Consider the following 15,992-nt stretch of genomic DNA (forward strand, 5'->3'; position numbering starts at 1 on the left):
GCATCTAACCTAATCCTAATTCAAATGCTATAAGTCATTTTTAAAGAGTTGGTGTGTTTTGTTTTTCTTTTCTTCCTTTTCACCCGAGAAAATTTAGGCTGAACTTTTTTGTGTCCTGCTTTTATGTGTTCTCGAATTTTCGTGAAGTTATTAAGTAGCAGGTACTTTTAAGATCTTAAAAGGTTTATACTGATTTGGTTTTTTGTTTAGATTTGAATGATATATCACTTTGGGTGTTTTGGTGAGATCCAAAACTCCTCAGTATCAGTCAGCAGCGCACCAAAAGTTTTTTGCCGGCGCTACCATTTCCTCTAAAAATAAGCTTTTCGCCTCCGAAAAAATAAATACGGAGCATCGGGGTCTACTATCTTGAACACTTTCTTTATTGGGTAAAATATCAGCTGTAAGAAACTTTAAATAAGGATAAACTTTAGGAACTTAAAATAAAGGGAAGTCTTTGTTTAATTTTACAATTCTTATAATATTAATTAGTTGCCTTTGCTTAGGGTAATCATTAATTTGCAAACCATTTCAGTATTTCTTTTTCATAATTATTTGCCCAAAGTATTTTCGAAAACACAAAGTTTTGCTCATTATGTTTCCAAATTGCAGTTTGGCAATGGAGATTCTACCAAAGCGCCAAATTTCAAAAAAATCAGAGGCTATACGTTTAAAGGACTAAAAGGACTTAAGGACCCGTGAAAGGACTTGCTGTTAGTCCATATACCTCCCTACAATTTTTGGAACTGGAACTTTGAAGTAGTGTAAGTAGCATCAAAGTCAGAACCCTTGGTTACAAATACCTTTCAGTCAAAGATTGACCTTAATCAGTAATGCTCTTTAGACTTTGCAAAACTTGTTTTTATAAGCTAACACCCGAGCTTTGGGTCTGGAATCAGACAATAAACATTTAGCCTATATCAGATCCTTATTTGGGATGATATAGCATGTGCTTTGTGTTTTGGCTATGATCCATGAAGTGAGAATGGTGAATATTTAATGGCTTGCCTCTTTTGAAGGAAACATACTAACAAAAGTGGGGTAAAATTCAAGACAAGTTAATTTTTGCTGTCTTGGAAAAGTTTTAGGTTGGGAAAAAGAAATTTTGGGGATAGATCTTAAAAATGAAGTTTGTTCTGGACATTTGTTTTATAGTATATACTTTGGTAAAATTCTAGTTAATTGACTTCTTGCTTTCTCAGAAAGGGTTTAGGTTAGGAAAATGAAACTTTCAGGGATGGGTCTACAGGCTAAAGTATGTCCCAGGAAGGTATTTTAAAGTATGCACCTCCACTTCTTCTCCCTCTAGAGGGCCCTGAAATTTGCCTGCATGACAGGTCTATACCTATTGAAATTTTGACAAAATAACATTTTGCCTTAATTTTCAGTTACTAGTTACTTTCTCTCTGTCTTTAGTTCTGAAAATGCAATTCCTGTTATTTGAATAGAATTTGAGCCATATCAATGTTTTTTTCAAAATTTAGGAAATGTATTTGCATATCTTTAAAATCTTATAAAATGAAATTGAGCAAAGTTATGAAGCTGAAAACAATTTTGTTGTAATTCAATTAAGCAGAAGATCTGTTTTGCTAGGTTTCACTTTTATAACACACATATTTTTAAAGGTCAGGGCCCTCTAGAGGGAGAAGGAGTAGAGGTAGTTTCTTCAAAATACCTTCCCATGACATACTTTAATTTGTAGATTCATCCCTGAAAGTTTCATTTCCTTAACCTAAACCTTTTCTGAGATAGCAAGAAGTCAATTGACTAGAATTTACCATTACTTGAACTCCTTTTCCCTCTAGGCACTAACCTTTGACAACCTTTAAAACCTGTGTTATAAAAATGAAAACCCTGAAAGATAAGCCTATATCTTCTACTTAGTAGGATATTTAACTTGAAGTTCTAGTTTAGCTTATCTAAGAAAAGGGGGAGCTTTTTCACAACTTTGGGCAGCTCAAATTCTTTTGCAAAAAAAGCCAAAGTTTTGTCTGATCCTGATTGCATAAATTAGGCTGAGGCTACTTACTGGTTCAGATGTCACCTATCAACAATCTAACAACAAATGCAATAAATTAAATCTACTGCTATTGAAAAGGCAATCCTGATTGTATGTTACTGATTTTGTTCAAAGTCACCCCTTTCTATAGCATGGAAAGTACTATTATCCTAACCTTTCAAGATTACAAATAATAGCTTGTCTAGAATTTGAACAAAAACACTAAGGTAAAGGTCAAGTCAAGCAGCTTTTCAGAAACAGACAAGCTAAAACAATAAAAAAGAAATTTGTAGATTGCTAATTTTATACTCATTTTTATACTTTGGTTGGTATTTTAAACAATCTATCCTCAACCCCCTTGTAGAGAAATTGCCTGTGGATTGTTCTGGGTACCTGGCTGACTGACTGTATTTCAAACAGTAGGTTGTATGAAAAATGTAGTTCAATCTTGAGATGGCTAGGCCAAGTTCTGCAGATGAAGGAGGACAGATTGCCAAAGATTGTTCTTTTTGGCCAACCATCTGGGGCTACATGGAAAGCAGGCTGTCCTTGTCTGGGTGGGGAGGATGTCATAAATAAAGATTTAGGGGAATGGGATCTTCCTGGGAGGGTGTAAAGAGGGAGGCCTTGAATAGATTAGGTTGGAGGAGGAGCATGCATAGCTGAGTCGGCCTCAGGCAGCTTGGTGCTACAGTGAGTTATTAGTAGTAGTAGTAGTAGTAGTATTTTCAACAGAGTTGGAATTTTCTGGGGTATTTTATGTGAGGGGAATTTCCTATGGGGTAGAAAATATCCATGGTCAAATTGTTACCAGAAGAAATGTTCCATAGGGAAATTTTCACTAACAGAAACTTTCCATCATGGGGGATTTTGGGAAACATTTTTTACACAGAAGGGGGGCAGATTCCTCCTTGAAATTAAGAAGGATCAGAAGTTAAAAAAACATGTCTCTCATGAAATAAAAGTATATTAGGGAGTATTTTTAAGATGAAATTGTAAGCAAGAAATTTTCTGTAGGGGGGGGGGAATTCTTCTCCATAGAAGGATTTTCTATGCATGAGGGGGGGATTTACTGGCTTTATTTGGAAATTGGTCTGAATTCATAGGTATTGCAATTGCACTGCCTAAGTAAAGAGTGTGTGGGCACTATATATATATATATATATATATATATATATATATATATATATATATATATATATATATATATATATATATATATTTATATATATATATATATATATATATATATATATATATATATATATATATATATATATACATATATATATATATATATATATATATATATATATATATATATATATATATATATATATATATATATGGGTTGGGAGAGGAGCTCCTCTAAACCCCTGTACTCTTATAACTGTAGACTCATAAGCCCCTTTGAGTATCTCAATCAGTTTTGCTGGGACACCGTTTTCCACCATGAACTTCCAGAGCTTGGTCCTGACAAGGGAGTCAAAAGCAGCAACAAAACTGATGAAGCTGATGAAAGAAGACATTTGAAATCTCTTGCCCTGCTGTAGGATAAGATGGAGGGTAAGAATATGTTCTAGACAACCCCTGGCAAGTCTGAAACCTGCTTGTTCTGGTCTTGTCAACCTGTCTTGGGTGTCCTTGAAATGATCAAAGACAATTATACAAAAGACCTTCATGGCACAGTCTATTAGTGATATACCTCAGAAGTTTGAGCAGACTGCTTTGTCTCCCATTTTATATACTGGTATAAGAACTGAGAGTTTTCAATTTTTTTGTCATCTGTACCTCAATAAACAAGTCTTTCAGCTGACATAATAGTTTGGAGAGGCCCACAGAATATCAGTAAATGATGATGGCTGTAGATCTATCCAGTAGGGCCCCTTCAGTACATTCTCGAAATGGGTAGATCACATGGAACTTTTGTGGGATTAAGGAGCTCAGAGAAATGTTTTTCCATCTCTTAAGGTAGTCTTTTTCTGTCTGAATAAGGCTGTCTGTTCTCTCTTTCAGGAAGTCTGTGGGGATGGGTAACTTGCTTGTCACTTCCCTCAGCAGCTTGAATGTTTTTCTCAGGTTATGTGATTCTGCTGGTTGTTGCATATCAGAAGCCATTTGTGACCAGTATTTCTCCTGTTGCTCTGACCAGGCTGCTTTACCAGCTTTTGAGCATTTTTTGGGGGGTTCTTTAGGGTCACTGAGAAGAGGCCATTTGTTTTCCACTAACTCAATTGTTTTGTCCAAGATCCAGAGCCTTTGTTTCCTCTTGGTGTGACCAAGAATCAGTTCAGAAACCACTTGTGTCAAGACTTTCAGCTTGAACCATTAGTCTTCAATGTCAGTGTAGTCATTAAGGGCCTCAAATTGGTTGTTAAGTTGTAGCTTGCAATCAGCCTTGATTTGTGGATTCAATTGTTTTGATACATCAAACCAATTGCTTTTTATCTTTTATTGTGGGTACTTGGTCTTTGACTGAATTTACAGATGAGAAGAAAGTGATTGGAGCCGTTTTTTGAGCCTGTATCTGCGTCTCTGTAGACTCTTGCATCCAGACATGAGCTCTTCCAACATTTTCTGATGACGAAGTGTTCGATTTGGGCTTTGGTGACCCCTACCCAAAGTGACAAAAGTGACAACCCTTTTTCTCAAGAAAGACAACATAGTTTGAGTGAATTACAAAGGGTCCAAACCTACATTATGGGACAGATTCATTTTTCATGGTTTGGTGTCACATTGGAATTAAACAAATAAAAAGTTTTCCTATATATTCAAAGTGAGGAGCAACATTAAACTTTAAATGATCAAAAATTATACCATGTATAAGGGGGACTGCCCCCTCCTCAATATCCTTCTCTTAATGCTAAAATTTTTATTAACTTTTAAAAGGGCGCTAGCCCATCAATTTCGAATTGAATGAGCCCCTTTTGAAGTATCAATGACAACTTCTATACAATGTGCCTGATATATATATATATATATATATATATATATATATATATATATATATATATATATATATATATATATATATATATATATATATATATATATATATAGGTTTACATGACCACCCTTTCTATAAAAACCTTGTATGTCCCCAAGGCATAAATTACAATTCTTGCCCTGAGGGCTGTGGGGGTTGTTTTTTTCTTCAAAGACATAATTTCTGGATGTTCCAACAACTAAGCTGAACAAAATAGCTATATTAAAATTTTGATTGGATTTATTTTTGGGAAAATGATGAGTATGGGAGGTAGGACTGGTTGCCATCCAATCACTTTTGAATATAGAAGGGCAGTAGCCCTTCAATTTCCAACTGAATGAGTCCCTTTTGAAGTTGCAATGACAACTTCTATACAGTGCCCTGGTATACACACACACACACACACACACGGATAAACACAAACGGATAAAATTAACCCTTGCCCACTTAATTCAACAATCTGTCTTGGCTTTTTTCTACAATTGGCCATGACTTCCACTTTTCCCACAACTATATATATATATATATATATATATATATATATATATATATATATATATATATATATATATATATATATATATATATATATATATATATATATATATATATATATATTAGTAATATAATATATATTATATATATATATTATATATATATATTATACAACATATATATTATTACTAATATAATATATATATTAGCGGGGTAGTCAATGAATTGCGGGTTTATACAAAACGGCGGTTCGCGAAAGAGCTACGAAAACATCGTAGTAGCCTCAAACGGGAAACAGTTTCAAAAATCATTGAAAACCCTAATTTGGTCTGGAAGCTCCGTGCCAGGCCTGTAGAAAGTACGGGACAAAATGCTAGTGATATAGATGAGGAAATATGGGTAGATTATTTTGCTGCTGAATTCTCCCCACCAGATGAAGTGAAAAATAAAAAGTTTAGCGAAGAGCTCGATCAGCTTATGACGAAAGAGCATAATTACCTCGTGATTTCTAGTGCGAAAATAACCCACCTTTGTCAAAAATTAAAGAAGAAATTATCCGCCGGTGCCGACCAAATCTGTGCTCTACACCTACTGAATGGTGGTCCAGTTCTATCGGAGCATTTAGCAATAGCTTACCAAATTATACTAACACATGGTATTGTACCTGACATTTTCTGTTTAGGTGTGATCACTCCAGTTTTGAAAAAGGGTAAACCTGCTCATGAACCATCGTCATACAGACCCATTACTGTATCATCTGTGTTTTGCAAGCTATTTGAAAAGCTCATAATTTCGGACATTAAAGCTAGTTGTAAAGTGCCTCCCCACCAGTTTGGATTCCAAGCTGGCTTAGGATGTGCCCATGCCTTGCATGTAGCTGCAAATGTTCTACTGGATGCCCACATTTCGAAAGAAAGCCTAGCTATAGGTGAATATGATGTACGGCGGGCTTTTGATTCGGGTATCCATTCTCAGAATATGGTTGAGCTGAGAAAGTCCGGAGTTGACCGTGCTATTGTCAAACCCTTGAACGACATGTATAGTAGGCTCAAGGTCCGTATTAAACTGTCAGGTAAATTAAGTCGTAGGTTTGCTGTGGTGAAGAAAGGTATAAAACAGGGAGCCGTATCATCACCTGATCTGTTCAACAACAGCATATCGACGGCCCAGTCAAAAGTGGCCCCTTGCTGTATTTTTAAAGGCATTGACGTGTCCCTAGTTGGGTTTGCAGATGACCTTCTAAACTTTTCAAGAATTTTGTCTTCTTTGGAATCTAACTTTAAAATTTTGGAGATGGAGTATGATGAAATTGGGTTGAGTTTTAATGTGACAAAATGTGAAGTACTGTTATTTAACTGGAATGCCTCTCAACCCGAAATCCAACTAGGGTCACAGGTGGTCATGCCCTCTAAGTCAATTGTATACCTGGGTCTGCCGATCGGTGAAACTCTTCAGCATACACGAGCACTGCTTGTAAAGCACATCGAGAAGAAGATCAGGTCAGCTTATGGAGCTTCGGTTTCCTCCAAGCGTAATCTAAATAGGTCGCTGCGTGCACAAATATTTGTTGCTGTTGCCTTACCCCATGTTCTTTACGTTTCGCCGTTCTGGAAGTTACTTACAAATTCGAATAAAGTAACTATAAGAAGAATATTCTTCAGATACCTCAAGTTCCTACTTGAGATGCCATTAAGAACAAGTAATTCTTACCTAACGAGGCGGTATTCAGTACCTGACCCATTTACTGCGGTGGAAGCGTGTCTTGAAAAGTACCGTGATAGAGTAGAAGCGAGTAACCACCAGTGGACCGCCATTCTTACATAGTTGTATTATAGTTCCTTCGTGATTATTTTCATTTCAAGAAGTTTCGTTGTGTTTTGTATGTGCGTTTTCTTCTCTTTTGTTTTTTATCCGTCTTTTGTTCAATTGTGACGGGTTTTTCCAATATATTTATTTATTATTATTTATATATATATATATATATATATATATATATATATATATATATATATATATATATATATATATATATATATATATAGTGCCCACACACTCTTTACTTAGGCAGTGCAATTGCAAAACCTATGAATTCAGACCAATTTCCAATTAAAGCCAGTGAATCCCCCCCTCATGCATAGAAAATCCTTCAATGGAGAAGAATTCCCCCCCTACAGAAAATTTCTTGCTTACAATTTCATCTTAAAAATACTCCCTAATATACTTTTATTTCACGAGAGACATGTTTTTTTAACTTCTGATCCTTCTTAATGTCAAGGAGGAATCTGCCCCCCTTCTATGTGAAAAATGTTTCCCAAAATCCCCCATGATGGAAAGTTTCTGTTAGTGAAAATTTCCCTATGGAACATTTCTTCTGGTAACAATTTGACCATGGATATTTTCTACCCCACAGGAAATTCCCCTCACATAAAAATACCCCAGAAAATTCCAACTCTGTTGAAAATACTACTACTACTACTACTAATAACTCACTGTAGCACCAAGCATATCGCCCCTGCTCTGGTATGGTTGGGCAAAACGGTTTGCTACTTGTCCCTGTAAGGAAGACCCAGCAACTGAAACGTCATTTCGACACCCTATGCGCCAGCAATAACTCCAGTGGATCTTCATCCATCAATTAATTTTGCAACTGAGAAAAGAGAACATACCATCATATACCTTGAAAGTCTAAGAGAAAAATAAATAAATAGGGACTCACAAAAACCTTTATAATTATTAAAGAATAATGCTTAAATTGCAACTATGCCTTGGTTTAATTACGACCAGATTTAGACTTTCATTTAAGTTCCTTATGCTTCAAACATTCAAAAAGCTTTCAAAACCGTTAAGTGTTAAACTTGGAATATAATGGTTATGCCTATTAAAAAAGCTATTTCTTCTTGAATTTACCATGTCTACTCTCCTTCACAACAGCCAATCATAGAGTAATGGTGCATAATCTCCGATAAGTACAGGTTTTAATGCCTTTTTTGTTGATGTAAGTAAGCTGTATGAGATAGACGTTGAAAGTCTCTTGTGAAATATTTTTCCCAGGGGATCAGTCTTGACTCCTTATCTTGAATTTTGAATCAATTTTAAAAATGAAAAGCCTAGGAAACTTACTTTGCCTTAACAATATTTAGTTGGGTAGAGATGCCCTAATAGTGGATCACAATATATTCTTGGTGGACCCCTAAGCTTTTGTGTAAAATGAAGTTTTGAAACGCAAACCAAAATTCTGTTTCTATTATTTAGCACAAACAATATAGAGTCTAAGGATATATTTCAATTGATAACTTGTCATTATCTGAAGATTATGTATAAATGTTAACTATATCAGATAACTGAGAAAACACTTACTTCAGTAGCAGCAAAAACAACTCATAAACTTTATTTCTATTAAACGAATGACAACTTTCTTTGAACTTATGACTGGCAGGAAAAAACCTCATATAGGCCATTATAGCATAAAATTTATGCTATTAAATAGTAATTTAAATTCCATACAAGTAATAAATCAAACAAAAATTCGTAAGCAATATTTATCAATTAAAACTAAAAAGTCTTTGATAAAAAAAAACATTTACTTGTTGTATTTTATACTTTTATATTTGCCAAAGTTTTTATCTGTAACTCTCTGAAGAGACCATATTTGCAAAAATTTGGCTAAATTCTAGTTTAGTGACTTCTTGCTATCTCAGAAAGGGGTTAGATTAGGAAAATGAAACTTTTATATATATATATATATATATATATATATATATATATATATATATATATATATATATATATATACATATATATATATATATATATATATATATACAATAATAGTAAGTGCTGACTTTGATAATGTATCATTAATTAAAGTGAACCAAAAATTAGTTCCTGAACTTTGTCATTTAAAACTCAAAAGTCTTGACGTTTAACCTTCCCAACCCATTCCTAAATGTTCTATTAAAATTATGTGCATAGATGTTTTCTAAAAATCAAATTATCAGCAATCATTTAATTGACATCAACAACTGAGCACAGAAGATAGCACACACTCCATATCTTGATCAAAAAAGGAGGTCAATGATTTTCCCAGCTTCAGTCTTCACATCCCTCACTGAAATCCTTCTGTGAGTTGTTTTCTTTAATCCATTATTTTCATAATCAGTCCTTAGCAAATAACGCTTATCCCAAGTTTTTTTTGAAGGTCCATCAAAAATATAGTGCATAACTGTTATTCCATCTGTTTACCAATTCTGAAAGTCAAAAAGATCAAAATATGGCTGCTAATAAAATACCATTCTCTTACTTCATGTCCACCTTGATGGTTATTGATCTCCCAGTAGATACCTTGCTTAAAGAGCATACTGTTTGAATGGCAAAGCTTTATGTCAAGATTCCTCCATTAGCTTACTTCAAATATATGTTAAAACATGTTGTTGACACAAAAATTTCCAAAATCTCCAAAACCTACACATTATCAACTGACTAACCAGGAGCAAATTTTCTCTTGTTGTGAAAACCCCTGTAAAGGTCAGATAAAGCTGAAACTAATATTCATCATACATGTACCTTTTCCCAAAACATAGAGACAGTTGAAGGAATACTGAAGATTTTGATAGTTGTAACAGTCTTGTTTACCTATTCTGTTTAAGAATTAAATAATGGGATGAATGACGTGGTCCAACACGACCTGTCAGCAGCAGCCTCGTCTGCAATCTCCAGCCAGTCCTTATCCCAAACAACGTCCGTGTCGGGGGAAGCCACCCCAATGATTCAGATCATTCTTGAATGTCTGCCAAAGATTATTTCTTTGGCCACCTGGTCTCTGTTTCCAAGTTGGAAGGGGATCACAGGTGAGAACATTGCAGGATATGATTCCAGCAGCCATCATAGTGTGTATCCAAGGAACTTCAATCGTTGTTGTTTTATGATTATTGAGAGGGAGGCCTTCTGGGTACAACGCCTTTGAACCTCAGCGTTTGAGATATGAGACCACCAGCTGACCTGTAGTATGTGTCTCATGCAGTGATGTTCGAAAACTTCCAGTGAATGTGTTTTTTCAGCCTTTAAAGGTCAAGTTTCACAGGCATACAGCCGGATCGATCGCACAGTTGCCTTGAAGACGTTCATCTTCGTTTTGATGCTTATTTCATGTCTATTTCAAAACGACTTCTTCATACTTGTGAAGACACCCATGCCTTTCCTATTTGAGCTCTAAAGTCAGCTTCTGCACATCTGTTCAGTATTAGGTAGCCAAGGTAGCAGAAGCCTTCAACAGTCTCAATGGTTTCATCCTCTAGTTTGATATCTGGGTGTTTTGGGGCATTTGCTTTCATAACCTTTTTTTTAGACTTGTTGTTTATAAAGCCAGTATTCTTTGATGTACAGGAGATATTGACCAACAACAAACCCTTTTTGGGTGCAAAGCAAATTCACTATTATTATCTCCAGTCTATTATGTAATTGAACAGTGCTGATGAGAGGGGTACCCCTGACCCAATGTCAGATTCTTTTGTTTTGCCATAGGCAGTTTGTTTGTTTATTAGCAGTTGTATTTATTTAACAAGTTACATGAGTCCAAACTGCCAATGGCAAAACAACAAAATTTGACATTGGGTCAGGGGTACCCCTCTCATCAGCACTGTTCAATTACATAATAGACTGGAGATAATAATAGTGAATTTGCTTTGCACCCAAAAAGGGTTTGTTGTTGGTCAATATCTCCTGTACATCAAAGAATGCTGGCCTTATAATCAACAAGTCTAAAAAAAAGGTTATGAAAGCAAATGCCCCAAAACACCCAGATATCAAACTAGAGGATGAAACCATTGAGACTGTTGAAGGCTTCTGCTACCTTGGCTACCTAATACTGAACAGATGTGCAGAAGCTGACTTTAGAGCTCAAATAGGAAAGGCATGGGTGTCTTCACAAGTATGAAGAAGTCGCTTTGAAATAGACATGAAATAAGCATCAAAACGAAGATGAACGTCTTCAAGGCAACTGTGCGATCGACCCGGCTGTATGCCTGTGAAACATGACCTTTAAAGGCTGAAAAAACACATTCACTGGAAGTTTTCGAACATCACTGCATGAGACACATACTACAGGTCAGCTGGTGGTCTCATATCTCAAACGCTGAGGTTCAAAGGCGTTGTACCCAGAAGGCCTCCCTCTCAATAATCATAAAACAACAACGATTGAAGTTCCTTGGATACACACTATGATGGCTGCTGGAATCATATCCTGCAATGTTCTCACCTGTGATCCCCTTCCAACTTGGAAACAGAGACCAGGTGGCCAAAGAAATAATCTTTGGCAGACATTCAAGAATGATCTGAATCCTTGGGGTGGCTTCCCCCGACACGGACGTTGTTTGGGATAAGGACTGGCTGGAGATTGCAGACGAGGCTGCTGCTGACAGGTCGTGTTGGACCACGTCATTCATCCCATTGTTTTAATTCTTAAGCAGAATAGGTAAACAAGACTGTTACAACTATCAAAATCTTCAGTATTCCTTCAACTGTCTCTATGTTTTGGGAAAAGGTACATGTATGATGAATATTAGTTTCAGCTTTATCTGACCTTTACAGGGGTTTTCACAACAAGAGAAAATTTGCTCCTGGTTAGTCAGTTGATAATGTGTAGGATTTGGAGATTTTGGAAATTTTTGTGTCAACAACATGTTTTAACATATATTTGAAGTAAGCTAATGGAGGAATCTTGACATAAAGCTTTGCCATTCAAACAGTATGCTCTTTAAGCAAGGTATCTACTGGGAGATCAATAACCATCAAGATGGACATGAAGTAAGAGAATGGTATTTTATTAGCAGCCATATTTTGATCTTTTTGACTATCAGAATTGGTAAACAGATGGAATAACAGTTATGCACTATATTTTTGATGGACCTTCAAAAAAAACTTGGGATAAGCGTTATTTGCTAAGGACTGATTATGAAAATAATGGATTAAAGAAAACAACTCACAGAAGGATTTCAGTGAGGGATGTGAAGACTGAAGCTGGGAAAATCATTGACCTCCTTTGTTGATCAAGATATGGAGTGTGTGCTATCTTCTGTGCTCAGTTGTTGGTGTCAATTAAATGATTGCTGATAATTTGATTTTTAGATAACATCTATGCACATAATTTTACCAGAACATTTAGGAATGGGTTGGGAAGGTTAAACATCAAGACTTTTGAGTTTTAAATGACAAAGTTCATGAACTAATTTTCGGTTCACTTTAATTAATGATACATTATCAAAGTCAGCACTTACTATTATTGTGTATATATATATATATATATATATATATATATATATATATATATATATATATATATATATATATATATATATATATATATATATATATATATATATATATATATATATATATATATAGTTTCATTTTCCTAATCTAACCCCTTTCTGAGATAGCAAGAAGTCACTAAACTAGAATTTTGCCAAATTTTTGCAAATATGGTCTCTTCAGAGAGTTACAGATAAAAACTTTGGCAAATATAAAAGTATAAAATACAACAAGTAAATGTTTTTTTTGTTTTTTTTATCAAAGACTTTTTAGTTTTAATTGATAAATATTGCTTACGAATTTTTGTTTGATATATTACTTGTATGGAATTTAAATTACTATTTAATAGCATAAATTTTATGCTATAATGGCCTATATGAGGTTTTTTCCTGCCAGTCATAAGTTCAAAGAAAGTTGTCATTCGTTTAATAGAAATAAAGTTTATGAGTTGTTTTTGCTGCTACTGAAGTAAGTGTTTTCTCAGTTATCTGATATAGTTAACATTTATACATAATCTTCAGATAATGACAAGTTATCAATTGAAATATATCCTTAGACTCTATATTGTTTGTGCTAAATAATAGAAACAGAATTTTGGTTTGCGTTTCAAAACTTCATTTTACACAAAAGCTTAGGGGTCCACCAAGAATATATTGTGATCCACTATTAGGGCATCTCTACCCAACTAAATATACCTTTAACAGTTGTTTAGGCAAAGTAAGTTTCCTAAGCTTTTCATTTTATAATTGATTCAAATTCAAGAAAGGAGTCAAGACTGATCCCCTGGGAAAAATATTTCACAAGAGACTTTCAACGTCTATCTCATACAGCTTACTTACATCAACAAAAAAGGCATTAAAACCTGTACTTATCGGAGATTATGCACCATTACTCTATGATTGGCTGTTGTGAAGGAGAGTAGACATGGTAAATTCAAGAAGAAATAGCTTTTTTAATAGGCATAACCATTATATTCCAAGTTTAACGCTTAACGGTTTTGAAAGCTTTTTGAATGTTTGAAGCATAAGGAACTTAAATGAAAGTCTAAATCTGGTCGTAAATTAAACCAAGGCATAGTTGCAATTTAAGCATTATTCTTTAATAATTATAAAGGTTTTTGTGAGTCCCTATTTATTTATTTTTCTCTTAGACTTTCAAGGTATATGATGGTATGTTCTCTTTTCTCAGTTGCAAAATTAATTGATGGATGAAGATCCACTGGAGTTATTGCTGGCGCATAGGGTGTCGAAATGACGTTTCAGTTGCTGGGTCTTCCTTACAGGGACAAGTAGCAAACCGTTTTGCCCAACCATACCAGAGCAGGGGCAATATGTAGGCCCATTATTATCAAGAAGAGCATAAATCCTCTCTGCTAATAAAGAGTGAGATCAAAGACATAAAACTTCTTATGTAAATGTTATTATTACCATGGATTAAATATTAAAAAAAACTTGCTTTTTAATTGCAGCTGAATCTTAAAAAAAAAATAACTAACCCTAGATACATTTATCAGTTTTCTCCTCTTCTGAAAAATGTATTATTATTAATATACTGTCTTTTGAGTTACCGTGGGTGAAGGGATCCAAAGGTCGAGCCTTTGTTGCTTAGCTAGTGTACATTTAAATCAATAATGAAAATATCACAATTCAAGGTTCTTTTATTATAACAATATATACAAAATATTAGGTAACTCAAGGCTGAGAGTATAGCTCGAATGCAATTGAGCTACCTTTAAGAAACACTAAATATGCACAAAAATTAAAAATAAATACTTCTCTTAACCAAACTTGACAGAAATAAATAAAAAACAAATCCCATGCCGTACGATACCACTTCCATCCTCCGCGCACCATCCTGAGACACAATTAAATTTACAACTTAAAACCAAGTGAGTCATAAGACATCTGGAGGCCTCATGGGCGAACCCCGGAGACCAACCCAATACATAAAAAAAATAATAAACATCCTTAAAAAAAAATCATATTATTTAGATTTATAACTTTCAATCAGCACTCTTTTCAACTTCCGTCTTATAGCATCTATGCTTACATTAAAATCAATCTCATTTTTCAATCTTTCCCAATGTAGAGGAATCAAATACCTCAGGCAAAAACGCGACCTCTCCGTAACTACCTTAGGAGTCCGCAGATTATATTTACCACGGGTTTCAACTTGTGAAGATGAAGGAGAAGAAATAAGACCCATCGATGCAAAATATCTGGGGAGCTATTATTATCATATCAAAGCAGTATTTAATTGAAGTACTAGCTAGGCACCTTAATTCACCAACCATTTGGTCAAAATAACATCAATTTTTCCAAGGGTGATATTTATTCTCACAAGCGTAAAAAGGAGGTTGTTAAACCAAAATCAAAGTTTTGCCTCTCAATTCAAAAAATGTGTGCTAAGGGACCAAACCTTGAAAGTGTGCTGAAGTATATTTTGCTTCTCAATTCTAATCTAATGATATTTTTTGCAGATATAGTATGTCTGACGAAGAGGAAGTATCTTATGATGCAGAAGTTTCAGTTGACGATGTCATGAATTGGTATTCAGAAAGAGTTTCAGAGATATGGAATATGGCCAGTGTTTCGTGCATGGATTTAGGATTTCCTGAGATCCATGAACAAATATTTAAAGTGAATTCAGGTGAACAGTCAAATTCATCTTCAAAATTGAACTCTTTGACTTTTCCACTGGAAGGTGGACCAGGATCAGCTGCAGCAACGCTTTCAACGTCTGCACCAGTATCAACAAATACCTCAGGATTAACAGTTACAGAATCAGCTAATCCTTTAGAAATCTCTCCAACAACTCGCATAGAGGAAATTCTTGCAGATGATGAATTCTACATTTCCAGTGAAGATGAGTTTGAATATAATGATTCCGATTTTGAATTTAATGAGAATGAGTTAAAAAATCAAAATACTGGAATTGTCAATGACTCCCCAAAGACAAATATTAATTGTGTTAAATTTGATGAACCAACGAATAACGATAATGTTACCGAAAAGTCTTGATAGCTGCCCAAGTTAGATCTAATATTTGTGTTGTGTTTACCCAGACTAGTTTGTCAAATAAATTTATACTCTTTTGTTATCATTAGTTTTATATTTAAACCAAGGGTTTTCAACATGTGGGCCCTCAAGGGGTGATAAAAAAGAACAGGAAATCGATGAGGGAAAGCTCCTGTTTGTCTATGAAAAA

The 15,992-nt window shown here is 34.6% G+C and overlaps 1 protein-coding gene across 1 annotated transcript; it reads left to right on the forward strand.

Moving 5' to 3' along the window:
- The first annotated feature begins 608 nt into the window (after positions 1–608).
- LOC136041648 (uncharacterized) lies at positions 609–15,884 on the forward strand. Its single transcript, XM_065726352.1, has 2 exons — positions 609–764; positions 15,265–15,884. Exon 2 carries the CDS (start codon positions 15,272–15,274, stop codon positions 15,803–15,805), a length of 534 nt encoding a protein of 177 aa, XP_065582424.1. The 5' UTR covers positions 609–764; positions 15,265–15,271; the 3' UTR covers positions 15,806–15,884.
- The last annotated feature ends 108 nt before the right edge of the window (positions 15,885–15,992 follow it).

The sequence above is a fragment of the Artemia franciscana genome, unplaced genomic scaffold (genome assembly GCF_032884065.1).
Source record: "Artemia franciscana unplaced genomic scaffold, ASM3288406v1 PGA_scaffold_32, whole genome shotgun sequence".
Taxonomy (NCBI): Eukaryota; Metazoa; Arthropoda; class Branchiopoda; order Anostraca; family Artemiidae; genus Artemia; species Artemia franciscana.

What these genes read in the sequence shown, in the direction of transcription:
- LOC136041648 (XM_065726352.1), top strand. Translation starts at nt 15,272, where the DNA reads ATGTCTGACGAAGAGGAAGTATCTTATGATGCAGAAGTTTCAGTTGAC.